The sequence below is a fragment of the Bison bison genome, unplaced genomic scaffold, assembly GCF_000754665.1.
Source record: "Bison bison bison isolate TAMUID 2011002044 unplaced genomic scaffold, Bison_UMD1.0 scf7180017864349, whole genome shotgun sequence".
NCBI lineage: Eukaryota > Metazoa > Chordata > Mammalia > Artiodactyla > Bovidae > Bison > Bison bison.
Genome location: NW_011494921.1, coordinates 8,540,462 through 8,556,470, shown reverse-complemented (window position 1 = coordinate 8,556,470; position 16,009 = coordinate 8,540,462). Strand labels below are relative to the sequence as shown.

General features: G+C 38.4%; 1 protein-coding gene across 1 annotated transcript in view; it reads right to left on the bottom strand.

The window, feature by feature from the left end:
• The window catches only part of STARD6 (StAR-related lipid transfer (START) domain containing 6), a 19,517-nt gene extending 4,766 nt beyond the window's left edge, over positions 1–14,751 (bottom strand). Inside the window, exons 1-6 of the mRNA XM_010854805.1 lie at positions 14,059–14,751; positions 13,576–13,669; positions 13,328–13,377; positions 10,013–10,139; positions 6,194–6,311; positions 3,667–3,760 (exon numbers count right to left, since the gene is read on the bottom strand). Coding sequence (XP_010853107.1) covers positions 3,667–3,760; positions 6,194–6,311; positions 10,013–10,139; positions 13,328–13,377; positions 13,576–13,665 — 479 coding nt within the window. The 5' untranslated portion in view covers positions 13,666–13,669; positions 14,059–14,751. The remainder of the gene's footprint in view (positions 1–3,666; positions 3,761–6,193; positions 6,312–10,012; positions 10,140–13,327; positions 13,378–13,575; positions 13,670–14,058) is intronic.
• Positions 14,752–16,009: the final 1,258 nt, after the last annotated feature.

Below are 16,009 nucleotides of genomic sequence, written 5' to 3'. Positions count from 1 at the left end.
GAATTTTCCACAGTTTATTGTGATCCACACAGTCAAAGGCTTTGGCATAGTCAATAAAGCAGAAGTAGATGTTTTTCTGGAATTCTCTTGCTTTTTCAATCATCCAACAGATGTTGGCAATTTGATCTCAGGTTCCTCTGCCTTTTCTAAAACCAGCTTGAACATCTGGAAGTTCACGGTTCACATATTGCTGAAGCCTGGCTTGGAGAATTTTGAGCATTTCTTTACTAGCCTGTGAGATGAGTGCAATTGTGCGGTAGTTTGAGCATTCTTTGGCATTGTCTTTCTTTGGGATTGGAATGAAAACTGACCTTTTCTAGTCCTGTGGCAACTGCGGAGTTTTCCAAATTTGCTGGCATATTGAGTGCAGCACTTTCACAGCATCATCTTTTAGGATTTGAAATAGCTCAACTGGAATTCCATCACCTCCACTAGCTTTGTTCATAGTGATAAGTTTCTAAGGCCCACTTGACTTCACATTCCAGAATATCTGGCTCTAGGTCAGTGATCACACCATCGTGATTATCTGGGTCGTGAAGATCTTTTTTGTACAGTTCTTCTGTGTATTCTTGCCACCTCTTCTTAATATCTTCTGCTTCTTTTAGGTCTTTGCTGTTTCTGTCCTTATTGTGCCCATATTTGCAGGAAATGTTCCCATGGTATCTCTAATTTTCTCGAAGAGGTCTCTAGTCTTTCCCATTCTATTGTTTCCCTCTTTCTTTGCATTGATCGCTGAGGAAGGCTTTGTTATCTCTCCTTGCTATTCTTTGGAACTCTACATTCAAATGGGTATGTCTTTACTTTTCTCCTTTGCTTTTCACTTGTCTTCTTCTCACAGCTATTTGTAAGGCCTCCTCAGACAGCCATTTTGCTTTTTTGCATTTCTTTTTCTTGAGGACGGTCTTGATCCCTGTCTCCTGTAAAATGTCACGAACCTCAGTCCATAGTTCATCAGGCACTCTGTCTATCAGATCTAGTCCCTTAAATCTATTTCTCACTTCCACTGTATAATCATAAGGGATTTGATTTAGGTCATACCTAAATGGTCTAGTGGTTTTCCTTACTTCCTTCAATTTAAGTCTGAATTTGGGAATAAGGAGTTCATGATCCGAGCCACAGTCAGCTCCCGGTCCTGTTTTTGCTGACTGTATAGAGCTTCTCCATCTTTGGCTGCAAAGAATACAATCAATCTGATTTCAGTGTTGACCATCTGGTGATGTCCATGTGTAGAGTCTTCTCTTGTGTTGTTGGAAGAGGGTGTTTGCTTTGACCAGTGCATCCTCTTGGCAAAACTCTATTAGCCTTTGCCCTGCTTCATTCTGTACTCCAAGGCCAAATTTGACTTCCTACTTTTGCATTCCAGTCCCCTATAATGAGGGAGAAGGCAATGGCACCCCACTCCAGTACTGTTGCCTGGAAAATCCCATGGATGGAGGAGCCTGGTAGGCTGCAGTCCATGGGGTCGGGAAGAGTTGGACATGACTGAGCGACTTCACTTTCACTTTTCACTTTCATGCATTGCAGAAGGAAATGGCAACCCACTCCAGTGTTCTTGCCTGGCGAATCCCATGGACGGAGAAGCCTGGTGGGCTGCTGTCTCTGGGGTCGCACAGAGTCAGACATGACTGAAGCGACTTAGCAGCAGCAGCCCCTATAATGAAAAGGACATTGTTTTGGGGCTTTAGTTCTAAAAGGTCTTATAGGTCTTCATAGAACTGTTCAACTTCAGCTTCTTCAGCGTTAGATACTTAGGGTCACAGAAATTAAAAGAAATTTTAAAAATTAGGTACTTATTCTTATAGAGGTATGATAGAAAGTAAACAGTGATTGATAAAAGAACCCACAGCATAAACACTGATTGATAAAAGAACCTGAAGCATAAAATATATTTTATTTGGATAAAATTATGCAAGGGAAAAAGAGTAAAAATATCAGATCAAGGAGAAAAGAAATGATATAATATTTCTGACTGTTAAAGGTTATATGTATTTTGAAACTGATAATGTAGTGGTAGGTTTCAAGTTGTTACAGTATTTAGGTTCTGATGAATGCACTTAGAAGTGTGATACAAACATTTTTTTAAAGTGTCAAGATTTATAGTATGCTGGAAATTTCACCCTCTTGATATAATGCTATGCAAAATTTTAATATCAACTTAAAAATGTGCAAGGCAATATACGATTTTACAAAATTCTCTTAGAGGGGTTTGAAGACCACTGCTCCAACCAACCATATGAGCATCTATTTTCTTACACCTTTTTCTATGCAGAGTTTAGACTATTTTTACATTGTCTCAAATGGCTGGACTCATTAGCAATTTGTATGGCCTTAAATCTCTATGTGAATTTACTAGGGCTTTACACACTTAACAAAGCTTTTCCAAGATTTACTGGAGAGTATGTTTACTGTAGATAATATGCTTTATAAATTTACTACAGGACTTGAGCTGCACAAAAGGAAAAGGTACAGAAGAATCACTTTTTTGTCAGCATCCTTCTCCAGCAGGTTGCTAGGCAGAGTTCCACTCTGGGTAGAATATCTAAATTAGTGTTTTTCTCTCTGTCTCTCTTTTTTTTTTTTTTTTGCAGTGGAAAGGGAATGGTGACAAGGTGCAAGAAGGGGACTTTGCCTGTGAAGCACACTTTAGGTTGTGTAACTTCCCAACCAGGATCCCGACTAGCAGCTGATTCACCTACCTGATATGGAGTAATAATCTTTCCCTTGTTTTATCCTTTCCTGCTGTGGAGAATACAGTCTTGGCTATATAATCAAAATTGATAGATGGGGAGAAAGACTACACTGTCATCATCATCATCATCTGAACCAATGATCCTGTCCATCAATGTAAATATTTGTGGATTTCTTTTAGTTCTCTAATTTAGTAGAAAACATTAAGGAATATGGGTCTAAACATTAAGGAATATGGGCCTAAGTGTCATTTTATTTTGACTTCCTTCAATACGTATTTTTCTCCTACTGAGTGGTTTACATCTGACCAATATAAAGTTTCACATGTCGTTTTATGTGCCAGTATCTTATTTAATATAAAGTCATTTAGCAAATATGTAAGGAAGTTGTAGAATGCTATATAGTGAATTAATATATATATGCATTTACAGAATATGTGTATTGGATGTCACCATCTTATCCAGTGGCTGGCCACCTGTGGGCAGAGGCTCATCTCTAATTTCTCCAGCTCTTCCCTCTCTGAATTTACCTACTGGGTGGCTTATTCTGCAGGTATCTGTTCATAGTAAGTAGTCCATTGGAAAGAATATATTCAAAGTAAAGCATGATTCATTGCTGATAAATGTAACTATTATAATTCTAGAGAAATTTATTTTTCATTTGCAAAAGTCCTTTAATAATTCACAGAACTGACGAATGGAGAAACATAAAACATCAGGTCAAGGTTCACTGGAGGGCTGATGATGTCTGTGAACACATGACTAGTGCCAGAAAACTGTAAATTATACTTTAAGGGAATTATCTATTCTGATTCTACTTAAGATGAAAAATACTTGAAAAACTATTTTAAAAAATGTATTTAGGGGCATTTTTCCCCCCAACAGGATATACCAGAAAATATTTCTGGTGAGTTAGTTAGCAAGTTACAAACTGAACTAAAAAATGGTTAAACAATAAATATATGGAAATAACACTTACTCTTGCACAGGTAAACATATATAGCCACATGCATGGTTATAACCTCGGATGTAACTTGAGGATGGAGGATATGCTGGAAAATCCACACTAGTAGCTAAGTGATCAAAAGAAAAATTAAAATGAAACCTATGCCACAAAGATAAACAATTCTGTTTCCAGTAGCATATTTTCAAAAATGCATGACATAGCATTTGATTTAACACTGACATTAATTAACATAGGTATGTATGTTTTCACACTTGAGTGTGTACACAGGCCAAAAATGAAAAAGTATCATACTACAAGTACTAGCATGAAAAAGTATCACTACTGTCTTCTCACACTTTTTCAGGCTAGTACTTCTAAAGACGCTGCTACCTTTTACATACAAGAAGAACTGTTACAAGTATAATTTATTTACTTTCTGAGGTCTGAAGCAGAAATTACAAAGAAACAGACTAATCTACTAGGATAAATTTTTTTGGTTTATCATTTTTAAAATAAAATATTTGATGTGTTATTTAGCCTGTCAATGGAGGCAGTTTAAATGCTCTTTTCTGCCAATTCCCTGTAGCTAACTTCAATGTATGATTAAAAATCAGTAGATTTTGTTTTAGGAATTATGCAGTGTAACTGCAAAACTGCATGTGAAGGTAGAAGGGAGGAGATCTGATTATCTTCACGTTTATGATAATTATAGATACTCTTCCTAAAAACATTTTAAAATATGTATTTCTTTAGTCTGTGCAACTGAATCCTGCTCATCAGAGAATTTTCCTATATGATTTTAATATACATAATCACTTCAGTAGGAAATACAACATTAAGCTCTAGTTAGGAGACAAAATGTGGGAAATGTGTATGCATTTCCCATTTTCACTATCTGTTCCATCATATTAATAGAGCCAGTTGCGTTGGCAAAATGGTACTGCCAAAATTGATATTAACATCTTTTTTCTCTGTTTAAAATATGGAGATTATATTTGTCTTTATTTTTTTTAATTTTGTTACATTCCACAAACAAGTATGGGTCTTTTGTGAGGCACACAGTATGGTAGTTAGCACAGATTCTGGAAAATCAGAAAGACTTGAGCTGCTGCTTAGCTATGTAACTTGATTTCTGTGAACTTCAGTTTCCTTACTGGTGAGAAAATGCATGCAAAACATTTAGCTAAAAGCAAAGTACACAGTAAGCTAAACAACAGTGGAAACATTAAGAAGAAAACTATCAGTGTTCATCAAAAACTCATTCAAAGAAAATCACTTAAAAGCAAATTCAGTAGTGATCACTGAATGACTGATTATAACTATTCATGGATTTTATCTTCTATACTTCTTTTTGACCTTCCTTCTGACCATCAAAAATGAGACACAAATAGAATGGTTTCAAGATAGACAATAAGAGATCAATAAGAGATCTCTGATTCAAATGGACAGTATTTTGTGTTATAGGCAGTGAATAAGTGTTTATGTGCCCTCATTTGAAAATGAGATGACTAATGACAGTTGTATGAAAATATATGAGACAAATATGTGAAAGTGATGAACATCAGTCCCCAGTGGTATATACGGTCAACAGAGCTAATTGTGCGCGTGAGTGCTATTAGCAGAGCTATTACTCAGACTTGTACTCTGAAAATTAGAGTCCTACAAGCGGAAAAGAGTAATTAGCAACAGTTAACTGTCCCTGTCCCCAAGTAGTTACAGTAGGGGCAACTATTCACATAGGAATAGCGAGATTAAATTGAATTGCAGAGGAAAAAAACAGGCTCTAGGCTACTACTGTCCTACCAAAGTCCCTTCTCCGTAAATTATCTTGAGTTCTAGGAGTCCAAAGATCTCTGGAGTGTAAACTGGCATGTTTTAAGTGAATAATGCAGATAGGAAGTGGCTACACATTTGCATTTTACAGAGTGACACATTTTTGGCTGGGGGTGGGGGATAGGATAAGGACTGGAGAAATAAATGGCAACCCACTTCAGTATTCTTGCCTGGGAAATCCCACGGACAGAGGAGCCTGGTTGGCTACAGTCCATGGGATCATGAAGAGTTGGACACAACTTAGTGACTGAGCAACAAGCAATGGATAAGAGTATGTTAAAACTTTCAGTTTTTAAAAGAAATGTAAGCACATTTATGAAAAGAGCTATGAAAAGAGCTATCTAGTGGAATTTTCTTCAGGATTTTTATCAGTTTTTAGATATACCCATTCTACATATTCAAATATAGAAGTATATATCCAAAGATCCATTTTGTTTCTTGGTAGTTTTGTGATGTACGCTGTGAAGGTTTAGCTATATTCAGTGCTGCAGGGTATATGCTTCAAAAAGGCCAGGAGATGCCAGAGTCATTGACTATGATATAAATGGCACCTCCAGAATTAGGTTAAAAACTTCAGGCTTACCTACAGTACACATGTATTTATTGGACTCACCAAATAAATATGAGTAATTAATTGAAAATATTCTTTCAAACTGTGAGTTAAAAGAAAAAAAATTATTAATGACTCATAGTAATTCCCAAGTGTGGGCAAAATATTTCAACTTACAGCTGATAACATCCATATTCCCTTCATAGTGCTTCACAGAGACTAAGTTGATAAAGTCTCGGGGGGAAATTGAGCCCATGGCAAAACTTTCTGTAATGGTATGACACAGGAATGTATCCTGAAACAAATCAAATCATAAAAATTGCAACAATTATTTAATATCTGTTCTTTGTACTGTTCCCCAAAGAATTTCACTAAGTTTGGCCTGTTTTTGGAAAAAGCATGGCTTTGAGGTTTTAAGAATTTATCACCAAGTCAGCTTGCATTTTCAGTGTTAAAGAAATATTAGATGTGTAATCATAAGTGCAAGGCAACAAAAGCAAAAATAAAAGAGTGGGACTACATTAAACTAAAATGCCTCTGCACAGCAAAGGAAACCATTAACAAAATGAAAAGGCGACCCACAGAGTGGGAGAAAATATTTGCATATCATATATCTAACAAGGGGTTAATATAAATTACAAATACAATAAATTTAGAAAAGAATCTTGATATTATCTAATATTTGAATTTTTAGATGAAGAAATTGAAGCCTAACATTGGGGTCGTACAGAGTCGGACATGACTGAAGCGACTTAGCGATTAAATTACGTGTAGAACTAGAGAGATGTACAGAACTAGAACCTGGGTTTCCAGATTTCCAGTACCATAGTGTGTCTGCTACCCCACACTGACTAGGTGATATATTCAGAATAATATATTGACGTAGCAGCCTGTGGTGTAAAGCCTAGAATTAAAGACCAGTATATGGGCTGCTTTGACATCTGTTAAAATTGAGTCTTGAATGGCCAAACTGCAAGATCCTCTCTTCATTCTGTTCCCATAGGTAAGAGCCCTTAGTCCAACAATTCTCCTTATCAGCAGGATAAGACACAGTTCCTACTTACACCTGAGTAGTGGGTTTCAGTTCCCTGCTACCCTGTAGAGTTAGTCCAACAACCAATCAGATCCTCCTGCAAGAATCAGGGGTCACCTCAGCTTCTTGATACTACAAAACCTGCTGTGCACAACTCCTGGTTATTAACTCTGTTACTGAGTGCAACCCCCCTGTCACACTGCGGGGCATGGTGTGTCCTGGAGAGCCTAGCTGAGCTACTCCACGTACTGCTGCCTCAGCATCCATTTTGTTTGGCCAAGCAGCCTGCAGGGGCTTAAACTAACACCAGCTCTCTCACGTAAGCATAGCTTAGATAATAGCCTGAAGAGTCACAAGCAAATTTAAGTTCCTGATATGACTTCCCCAACAGCCCTTCTGATCAGCAGTCTCCCACACTTCCCAGGGCCTTCCCCTTGTGAGCCCCTTAAATCAGACCACCTGTGTAGTTTACTAAAATCCTGCCATGTTTGGTTCCAAATGATCAATCTGGCCTTAGCCTAGGAACCCCAAAGCACTCTACCCACAGACCCTAATAAAGGCGCACGTCCACCTGTCTGCACCCTACCTTGACCTCCCCACACAGGGCCCTTAACGTGTGCTACGCACTTCCTCCAGGACTGTAATAAACTTCTCTATTTCAATTTCTTTTGTGGTCATTTGTTGAACCTGGCTCACCACTGGCATCCTGTGCCCCACCAACAAATGTTAATTTAACAAAGTCTTAACAGTCTTCCTTTCCTGGGCTGTGATTAGTCTTAATAAACTGCTGTAGATCTTATTTGTCTAAGTGCTGGTGTCAAAGTGTTTGTTTGACCACCGCCATAACCCTAGAGCAGGAATCCCTTCCTCACCAATGGAGTGAATGAGTCAATTAAAATGCACCCTTGCAAAATGAATGCTACAAACATTCATAAGAAGGCAGAAAAAGTCTTCTCATTGTGTAATGTGATTCAGAGATATTATGGTCTACTGAAAAAGACATCAAATCTGAATCAGGAGATCAGTATAAGTCCTGGTTCTACCATACACTGTCTGTGTTGACCTTGGGCAAATCTAAATTTCTCTGGCCACCTGATGCAAAGAACTGACTCATTTGAAAAGACCCTGATGCTGGGAAAGATTGAAGGCAGGAGAAGGGGATGACAGAGGATGAGATGGTTGGGTGTCATCACTGACTCAATGGACATGAGTTTGAGTAAACTCCGGGAGTTGGTGATGGACAGGGAGGCCTGGTGTGCTGCAGTCCATGGGGTCGCAAAGAGTCAGACACGACTGAGTGACTGAACTGAACTGAAATTCCTCTGAATATGTTTTCAAGTCTTTTGATGCCAAATCTACTATACTTTCCATTATTGTAGCTGACTTGCAGCAAAAACAGAAATATCTGAAATGCTAACGAAACTGTATAATTAGTATCATACAATTATGAATGAAACAATACAATGTTTGCATTTTCATTTGTGATAGACCAAGTTCAAATCCCAAGAGGGTCACAGAACTGTGTTCTCTGTGGACAAGAACTCCAGAGCCTTTCTCCAAGATGAAACTACTTTACCTTCCCGGGCTTTTCTGCAACCTCATCCTCATCCCAGATTTTAAAATCAGTTTAACAGAAGGAGGTGCAGGTAACCTACAGAGTTCTAAATAACTGGTAAAGTGATGGCAGGTATGTGGGACATTTGTTTGATGAGTGAAATGGGCTTGGAGACTTAAAGAACCAGACTCAGTAATCTGGAATTTTACAAATGCAACTGTTTGTAAAAATCATAAAAGTTTGCATTCCGCCAACATTCTTCACCTTTACCATTTCCTTCTATTAAAATTATTATTAGCCAAAATACAGAAGTCATTTTTTAAAAACAGCCTGCTGCTGCTAAGTCACTTCAGTCGTATCTGACTCTGTGTGACCTCATAGATGGCAGCCCACCAGGCTCCTCCATCCCTGGGATTCTCCAGGCAAGAACACTGGAGTAGGTTGCCATTTCCTTCTCTAATGCATGAAAGTGAAAAGTGAAAGTGAAGTCGCTCAGTCATGTCCGACTCTTCGAAATCCCATGGACTGCAGCCTACCAGGCTCCTCCATCCAAGGGATTTTCCAGGCAAGAGTACTGGAGTGGGTTGCCATTGCCTTCTCTGAAAAACAGCCTGCTAAGGTGTAATTTACGTATCGTGACGTCTAACAGTCTTCGTAAGTACCAGAGTGACACGGTACTGCAGCAGAGTTCGGAGTCCCTCAGCCGACTCCCGTCTTCTGTTTCTCCCCCTTTCCACTGCATCTCAGTCTCTCTCGTTTCACCCATTTCCTCTCCTCCTGAGCTCTCAGTGTGGCCTCGCCTCACCCTGCTCCTCTGCCCTTCTAAGCCCCATTTGCCTCTTGCATTCTGTCTTCCTTTCTCTCACCTCTAGGACTTTAACTTCCTACTCCATCACCTCTATTTTTCTTTTCTCTGTTTTTATTCTTCCCCTTCATCTCTGAGATAATGTATTTGAAAGTGTTTCTAAAACCACAACCATCATAACGTTATTTCACACATGCGTTTAAAAAGTTACATGCTATTTGTTCTTAGGTCCTTAACAGTATCTACAATGTTATCTAGTGTGTTATGACTACGATAAATCTACTGACTTCCATCAACAAGGCATGCTTAATTTTTTTTCCCCTTGATGGAGGAGGAAAATCCATGAGTTCAGTCCTATCAATAACCAAAGGCACACATCTGCAGGAGAGCTGACCAGTTTCAGAATGTGGTATGCACTAAAAATAGAATAAAGCTAACTGGAATTGAACTCTCAATTAATAAAGAAAAAAGTTTTAAGCTTTTTATAAAGATTTCAACTTGATTTGAATATATAAAATACAGATGTAATAAACTGAAATCACTAAGATATAAAGCTAAAACTGCATTAATACAGTAAAGGTCCAACATTAAACAATAAATTACCAAATCAATCTTTAGTACCATGTTGTACATTTTCAATGATTTGTCCCATGTGACTCTGTTTTCAGGTTTGAAGAGGAAATCAGATAGTTTAGATGTCGATTCTGGAATCATTGCTTCAACACGATATCTATGGTTAACAAAATAAAGAAAATTCAAAATTTAATTGAATTTAGCCTAAGTTGAAAATATGGTCTCACAGTATAAAGCACACTAATTTAACAAATAATATAAAGAAAATTTGAAGGTAATATTAGTGATTTAAAATACTAATATTCAATTGTAAGTTGTTGCTTAGTTGCTAAGTCATGTCTGACTCTTTTGTGATCCCATGGACTGTAGCCGGCCAAACTCCTCTGTCCATGGAATTCTCCAGGCAAGAATACTGGAGCAGGTTGCCATTCCCTTCTCCAGGGGATCTTCCCGACCCAGAGATCAAGCCTGTGTCTCCTGCATTGGGAGGCAGATTCTTTACCACTGAGCCACCAGGGAAGCCAGTAACAGTTTTATTTAAATATGCATTGCAATAGTTAATATAAATTATTTAAACATTCATTTTTCAACAAATTTTGTTTGTACTGTTTCTATAGTTGTCTTTTTTTTTTTTTTTTAATTATTTGGCTGCACCATGTCTTAGTCGCAGAACCCAGGTGGGCCTTTGTTGGTGTGTGCGGGCTCCCCTCTGGGTCTGGCTTGTCTCCAGAGTGCACATGCTCAGTAGTCAAGGGGAGTGGGTGTAGTTGCCCTATGGCTTGTGGGATCTCAGTTCCCCAAGCAGGGATTGAATCATGTCCCCTGTATAGGGCGGTGGATGCTTAACCACTGGACCATCAGGGAAGTCCCTATTGTTGTTTTTTTAAAAGGACTACTTTCATTTACAATTTTTCTAAATTCTTTCTCATAAACTTTTACATGCTCTATTTATCATAAGCCTCAAGTAACTGATGAGATGCTTGTGTGGTTGTGCAGCATCTTGTGGCCTTAATTCTTAAGAATGTAATATGATATAAGCAGAGCTCAGAAAACTTTTCAGTAAAGAGCCAGATGGTAAATAATCTGGCTTTGCTTCATGACATAGAACATAGACTTCATGTTCCATGTTGCAATTATTCAACTTTATTAGTGCAGCAGTGAAACAGCCATAGACAATATATAATAAATGGGTCTGTCTGTATTATAATTAAACTGTCAGTTTTCACTCCAATCCCAAAGAAAGGCAGTGCCAACGAATGTTCAAATCATACAACTGCACTCATTTCATGTGCTAGCAAGGTAATGCTCAAAACCCCTCAAACTAGGCTTCAATAGTACATGAACTGAGAACTTCAGATTTACAAGCTGGATTTAGAAAATGCAGGGTTTAGAAAACCAGAGATCAAATTGCCAACATCTGTTGCATCAAAGAAAAAGCAAGGGAATTCCAGAAAAACATTTATTTCTGCTTCACTGCTGTTGCTGCTAAGTCGCTGCAGTCGTGTCTGACTCTGTGCGACCCTATAGACAGCAGCCCACCAGGCTCCCCCGTCCCTGGGATTCTCCAGGCAAGAACACTGGAGTGGGTTGCCATTTCCTTCTCCAATTTTCTGCTTCACTGACTTCTGCTAAAGGCTTTGACTGTGTGGATCACAGCAAACTGTGGAAAATTCTTAAAGTGATGGGGATACCAGACTACCTTACCTGTCTCCTGAGAAATCTGTATTCAGGACAAGAAGCAACAGTTAGAACTGGACATGAAACAATGGACCGCTTTAAAGTTGGGAAAGGAATAGGCAAGGCTGTATGTATATTGTCACCCTGCTTATTTAACTTCTATGCAGAGTACATCATGTGAATTGCTGGGCTGGATGACTCATAAGCTCTAATCAAGATTGCTGGGAGAAATATCAACAACCTCAGATATGCAGATGATACCACTCTAGAGGAAATCAACCCTGATTATTCATTGGAAGGATTGATGCTGAAGCTGAAGCTCCAATACTTGGGCAACCTGATGGGAAGAACTGACTCACTAGAAAAGACCCTGATGCTGGGAAAGATTGAAAGCAGGAGAAGGGGGTGACAGAGGATGAGATGGTTGAATGCACTCAGTGACTCAATGGACATGAGTTTGAGCAAGCTCAGGGAGATGGTGAAGGACTGGGAAGCTTCTCGTGCTGCAGTCCATGGGGTCGGAAAGAGTCGGACACCGCTGAGCCACTGAACAACAACCCTCCCCCCTGCCCCCGCCACGAAAAGAAACTCAGTCAAATTTGGTTTTCTAAATAACACATAAACAACTCTTAAAAATATGGTTTAAAAAAGTCTGCACAATTTCCCTTAGTGTATTTGAATTTGAAACAACAGGTTCCTAAAAAATATCCTTAAAAAGCAGCTTACAGAAAAAATTATAAGAGAATCTGCCTGCCAATGCAAGAGAACTCAGAAGACATAAGTTTGATCCCTGGGTTGGGAAGATCCCCTGGAGGAGGAAATGGCAACCCACTTCAGTATTCTTGCCAGGAAAATTCCATGGACAGGGTAGCCCAGAGGGTTACAGTTCATGGGTTGCAAAGAGTCGGATACAACTGTGCAACTAAACACGCACACATGTGTACACACACACATACACAATATCCTTAAAAGCACTTACAGAAAAAATTATATATATTTGCAAGAGAAATATATTGGGGAAATAAACTTTATCTTTAAGTGGTTCACTTAATGGAAAGGTGAAATGTTGAAAAGACCACAAAATACTCTAAGAAAAAACCAATCTATTTTTACAGTTATTAGTTCTTGAAGTGGAAATTCCTAGTTTTGTGAAGTATTCACTAGAAGTGATTTTTTTTTCTGTCTTCAAGTTTGAAAATTCGATGGTACATATTACTCTATTTTTATTAATCCACGTTTCAACCAAGTGACTTTATAAGTAATTTCTATTTCCTGTTCACTATCAAATAATGTCTTATAGCTAATGAAGTAGCACTGAATTCTTGGAGAAGGCACTGGCAACTCACTCCAGTACTCTTGCCTGGAAAATCCCATGGATGGAGGAGCCTGGTAGGCTGCAGTCCATGGGGTCGCTAAGAGTTGGGCACGACTAAGCAACTTCACTTTCACTTTTCACTTTCATGCACTGGAGAAGGAAATGGCAACCCACTCCAGTGTTCTTGCCTGGAGAATCCCAGGGACGGGGGAGCCTGGTGGGCTGCCATCTATGGGGTTGCAGAGTCGGACACGACTGAAGCAACTTAGCAGCAGTAGCAGCAGCACTGAATTCTAGATAGATTAATGTCATTGAATTCAAAACCATGATTATAAATAGGAAATTGTACTCACAGATTTCCATGGAATTTTTTAGAAGCCTTGCTGGAAACAGTTATTTTTTTCTCAAAGAGGAATAAAAAATCCACAAATAAATTAGCTGTCAGATACAGAAAGAAATGAAATATAAAAAACAAACAAAAAAAATGAAAGTAAAAACCTTTTTTGGTTTGTAAAAGAAAATATTAAAAAAAAAGTCTTTGCAATGATTTATTTTCCATTAAAAAACAAACTCTTGAAATATATTTAACTTGTTTTCTTACTGAATTCTTAACCACTTTCCAGCCTGATGTATCTTGATAGTAACCTAAAATTTCTTGAGCAGTTTGTTGGGCAAGTGCCTTATAGTCCATCTACCTGCAAATATGCAAAGTATTAAAAGCAAATGACTGGTGAGAAAGAAATCATACAAAGATTTTTTTAAATGCTCTATTTCATTTTAATACTATTTCTAAATGTCTGTCACATAGCAATGAACAATAATTCTGTTTTCAATGCATGCATGCATGGATCTCTTCTTTTTTATTCAGTATTTCAAATGAGAAAATGTGACACATCACAAAGAGCAGGCTTTAGCTTTGGAGTCAGAGACTGGAGTCAAATCCTGTCTCTGCCACTGACAAATTGTAAACCACATTATTTAATATTTCTCTTTCCCCATTTTATCAAACTGTAAAACTGGGATAATACCTAAGTCAGTATAAATGATGTGAGGATTAACTGAAACAGTACACTAAACATCTTACCCCTTTCCCTGGCACATATTATTTCTAACAGCTCAGTCTTGCTTCCTTTCTCCTGTGAAGCAACGTAATCTGCTGATCAGGGGTTACTGGGGCTTCGTCTCTTTCACAGTGAGTGGCAGTGGCGCTGAGGACCTGAGCCCGGCTTCCTCTGTAAAGTCAACGTCTTCCTGTTTCCTTCTCTCCCTCTTAGCGCCAATCACATTGAGCTTCCTGGTTGTTCCTCAGATACAATCAGCAACTTCCTACCTCAGGGTCTTTGTACTTGCTGTTCCCTGTGCTTGTAACATTCTTCCTCAGTGTGCCCACAACTGACTCCTCCTCATTGGTGTCTTTGCTTAAATATTCTCTTCAGAGAGGATCAAGTTCGTATCAATTCAGATCAAACAGACGTATTAAACTCTTGCTAAGGGCTAAATATTGTGGTATCTGTGGCAAAAGCAGTTGAGTATGATCCTGTTCCTGCTTTGAATGAGCTCAGGAAGGTGGTGTCTCATTGGTCCTTTGGCCTATCACCCATAAGGGAAGCTGGCTGGTGTGGTGGAAAGAATGACAACACAGAACTGGATTCAAATCTTGGCTTTGCCATTTACCACCAGCTTTATAATTTAGGGTAAACTGCTTAGCCTTTGGACTTCGATTTTCATTTCTATAGACAGGGGATAGTAATACCTGTCTCATGGGGTTATTATGAGGATTAAGTGATTTAATATATGTAGAAGTGACTGAAACAGTCAGTGTCAGGCCCTTCTTGGTGATCAAAGGTTAGTTTTTGCTTTTTCTTTAAATGGACATATTTAAATCTAGCTAAAAACAAACAAACAACCAAAAACTCTCCTAAAAGCTGCCTGAATAAACCTTCTCAGAGTTTAATTATCAGCATATGTCTTCCTGCTCTCACCTAAATGCCTTTAGGTTGGATCATAAATCTACTTTTCTCTTGTTTTAGTTCTTCGGCAAGGTGTAGCACCTAATTGACATATATATTTGAAAAACGTTTGGTAAACTGTTATAATTCCTTCTTCTTAGGAGACTCTTGGTTTCTTTACCTTTCCTAGTAGATCTAAGCCAGAATTTTAATAACTACTGGGACTCTTCTCCAAATCCTGATGGATATCTCCATATCTTTTAACCTGTGAAGGAACAAAAGTGGAAGCAGAATTATTTTGATCCATGAATTAGAAAATATATTTGATAATTTCCTTAATATTTTTTCAGTGTCTTTGATTTGTACTTTATGTACTCATTCGGAAACATGTACTATATGTTTCCTCAATGTAAGAAAAAGGTAGTAAGAACATAAAGATAATGTTTATGAAAAGAATCTTTGAGAAATTACCTTTTAAAAGGACAGGTTTAAAAGACACTTAAGTGTGAAATGTGGATTAAAATGTCTAAGTTTTTAAGCTCATGCCACTAACAATCCTTGGTTGGTCCCTGACCTGGGCTTCTCCCAGCGTATATAACACAGTCCTTTATTTCCTACCAACAACATACTTGATACTGAAGGATCAGGAAATTGCAGATTTTTTGCAACATATCACTAGAATATAAACTTTCTGCAGGGACTTTGTCTTATTCATTTTCAAATCGCTAGCACTGCTTACTGCCACAACAAACATGTGCTTAACTGAACCACTCAACTAAATTTTATAGCTTCTGGACCTTTTCGTTTGCCAAGAAAAAAAAAAAAAGGTATGGTTAAGCCTAGTGGGCTAGAGAGGGTGACGAGATGAAAAGAGCCAACGGCAAGACTCCAGTTGGACAGTATTACCTGGTGATGTAACACTGGTTGTGCAGGAACATGTTCAGATGGGATAATGATCAAGGATATCTTCACCCACAGGGTCAGTGGAAAATAAACACAAACCAATATTGAGATGGCATCTTTTTCTGATAACACCACTCGGTTGAAACTGGTTTCTTCGCACCTCACATCCTGTCCCAGCCTTGT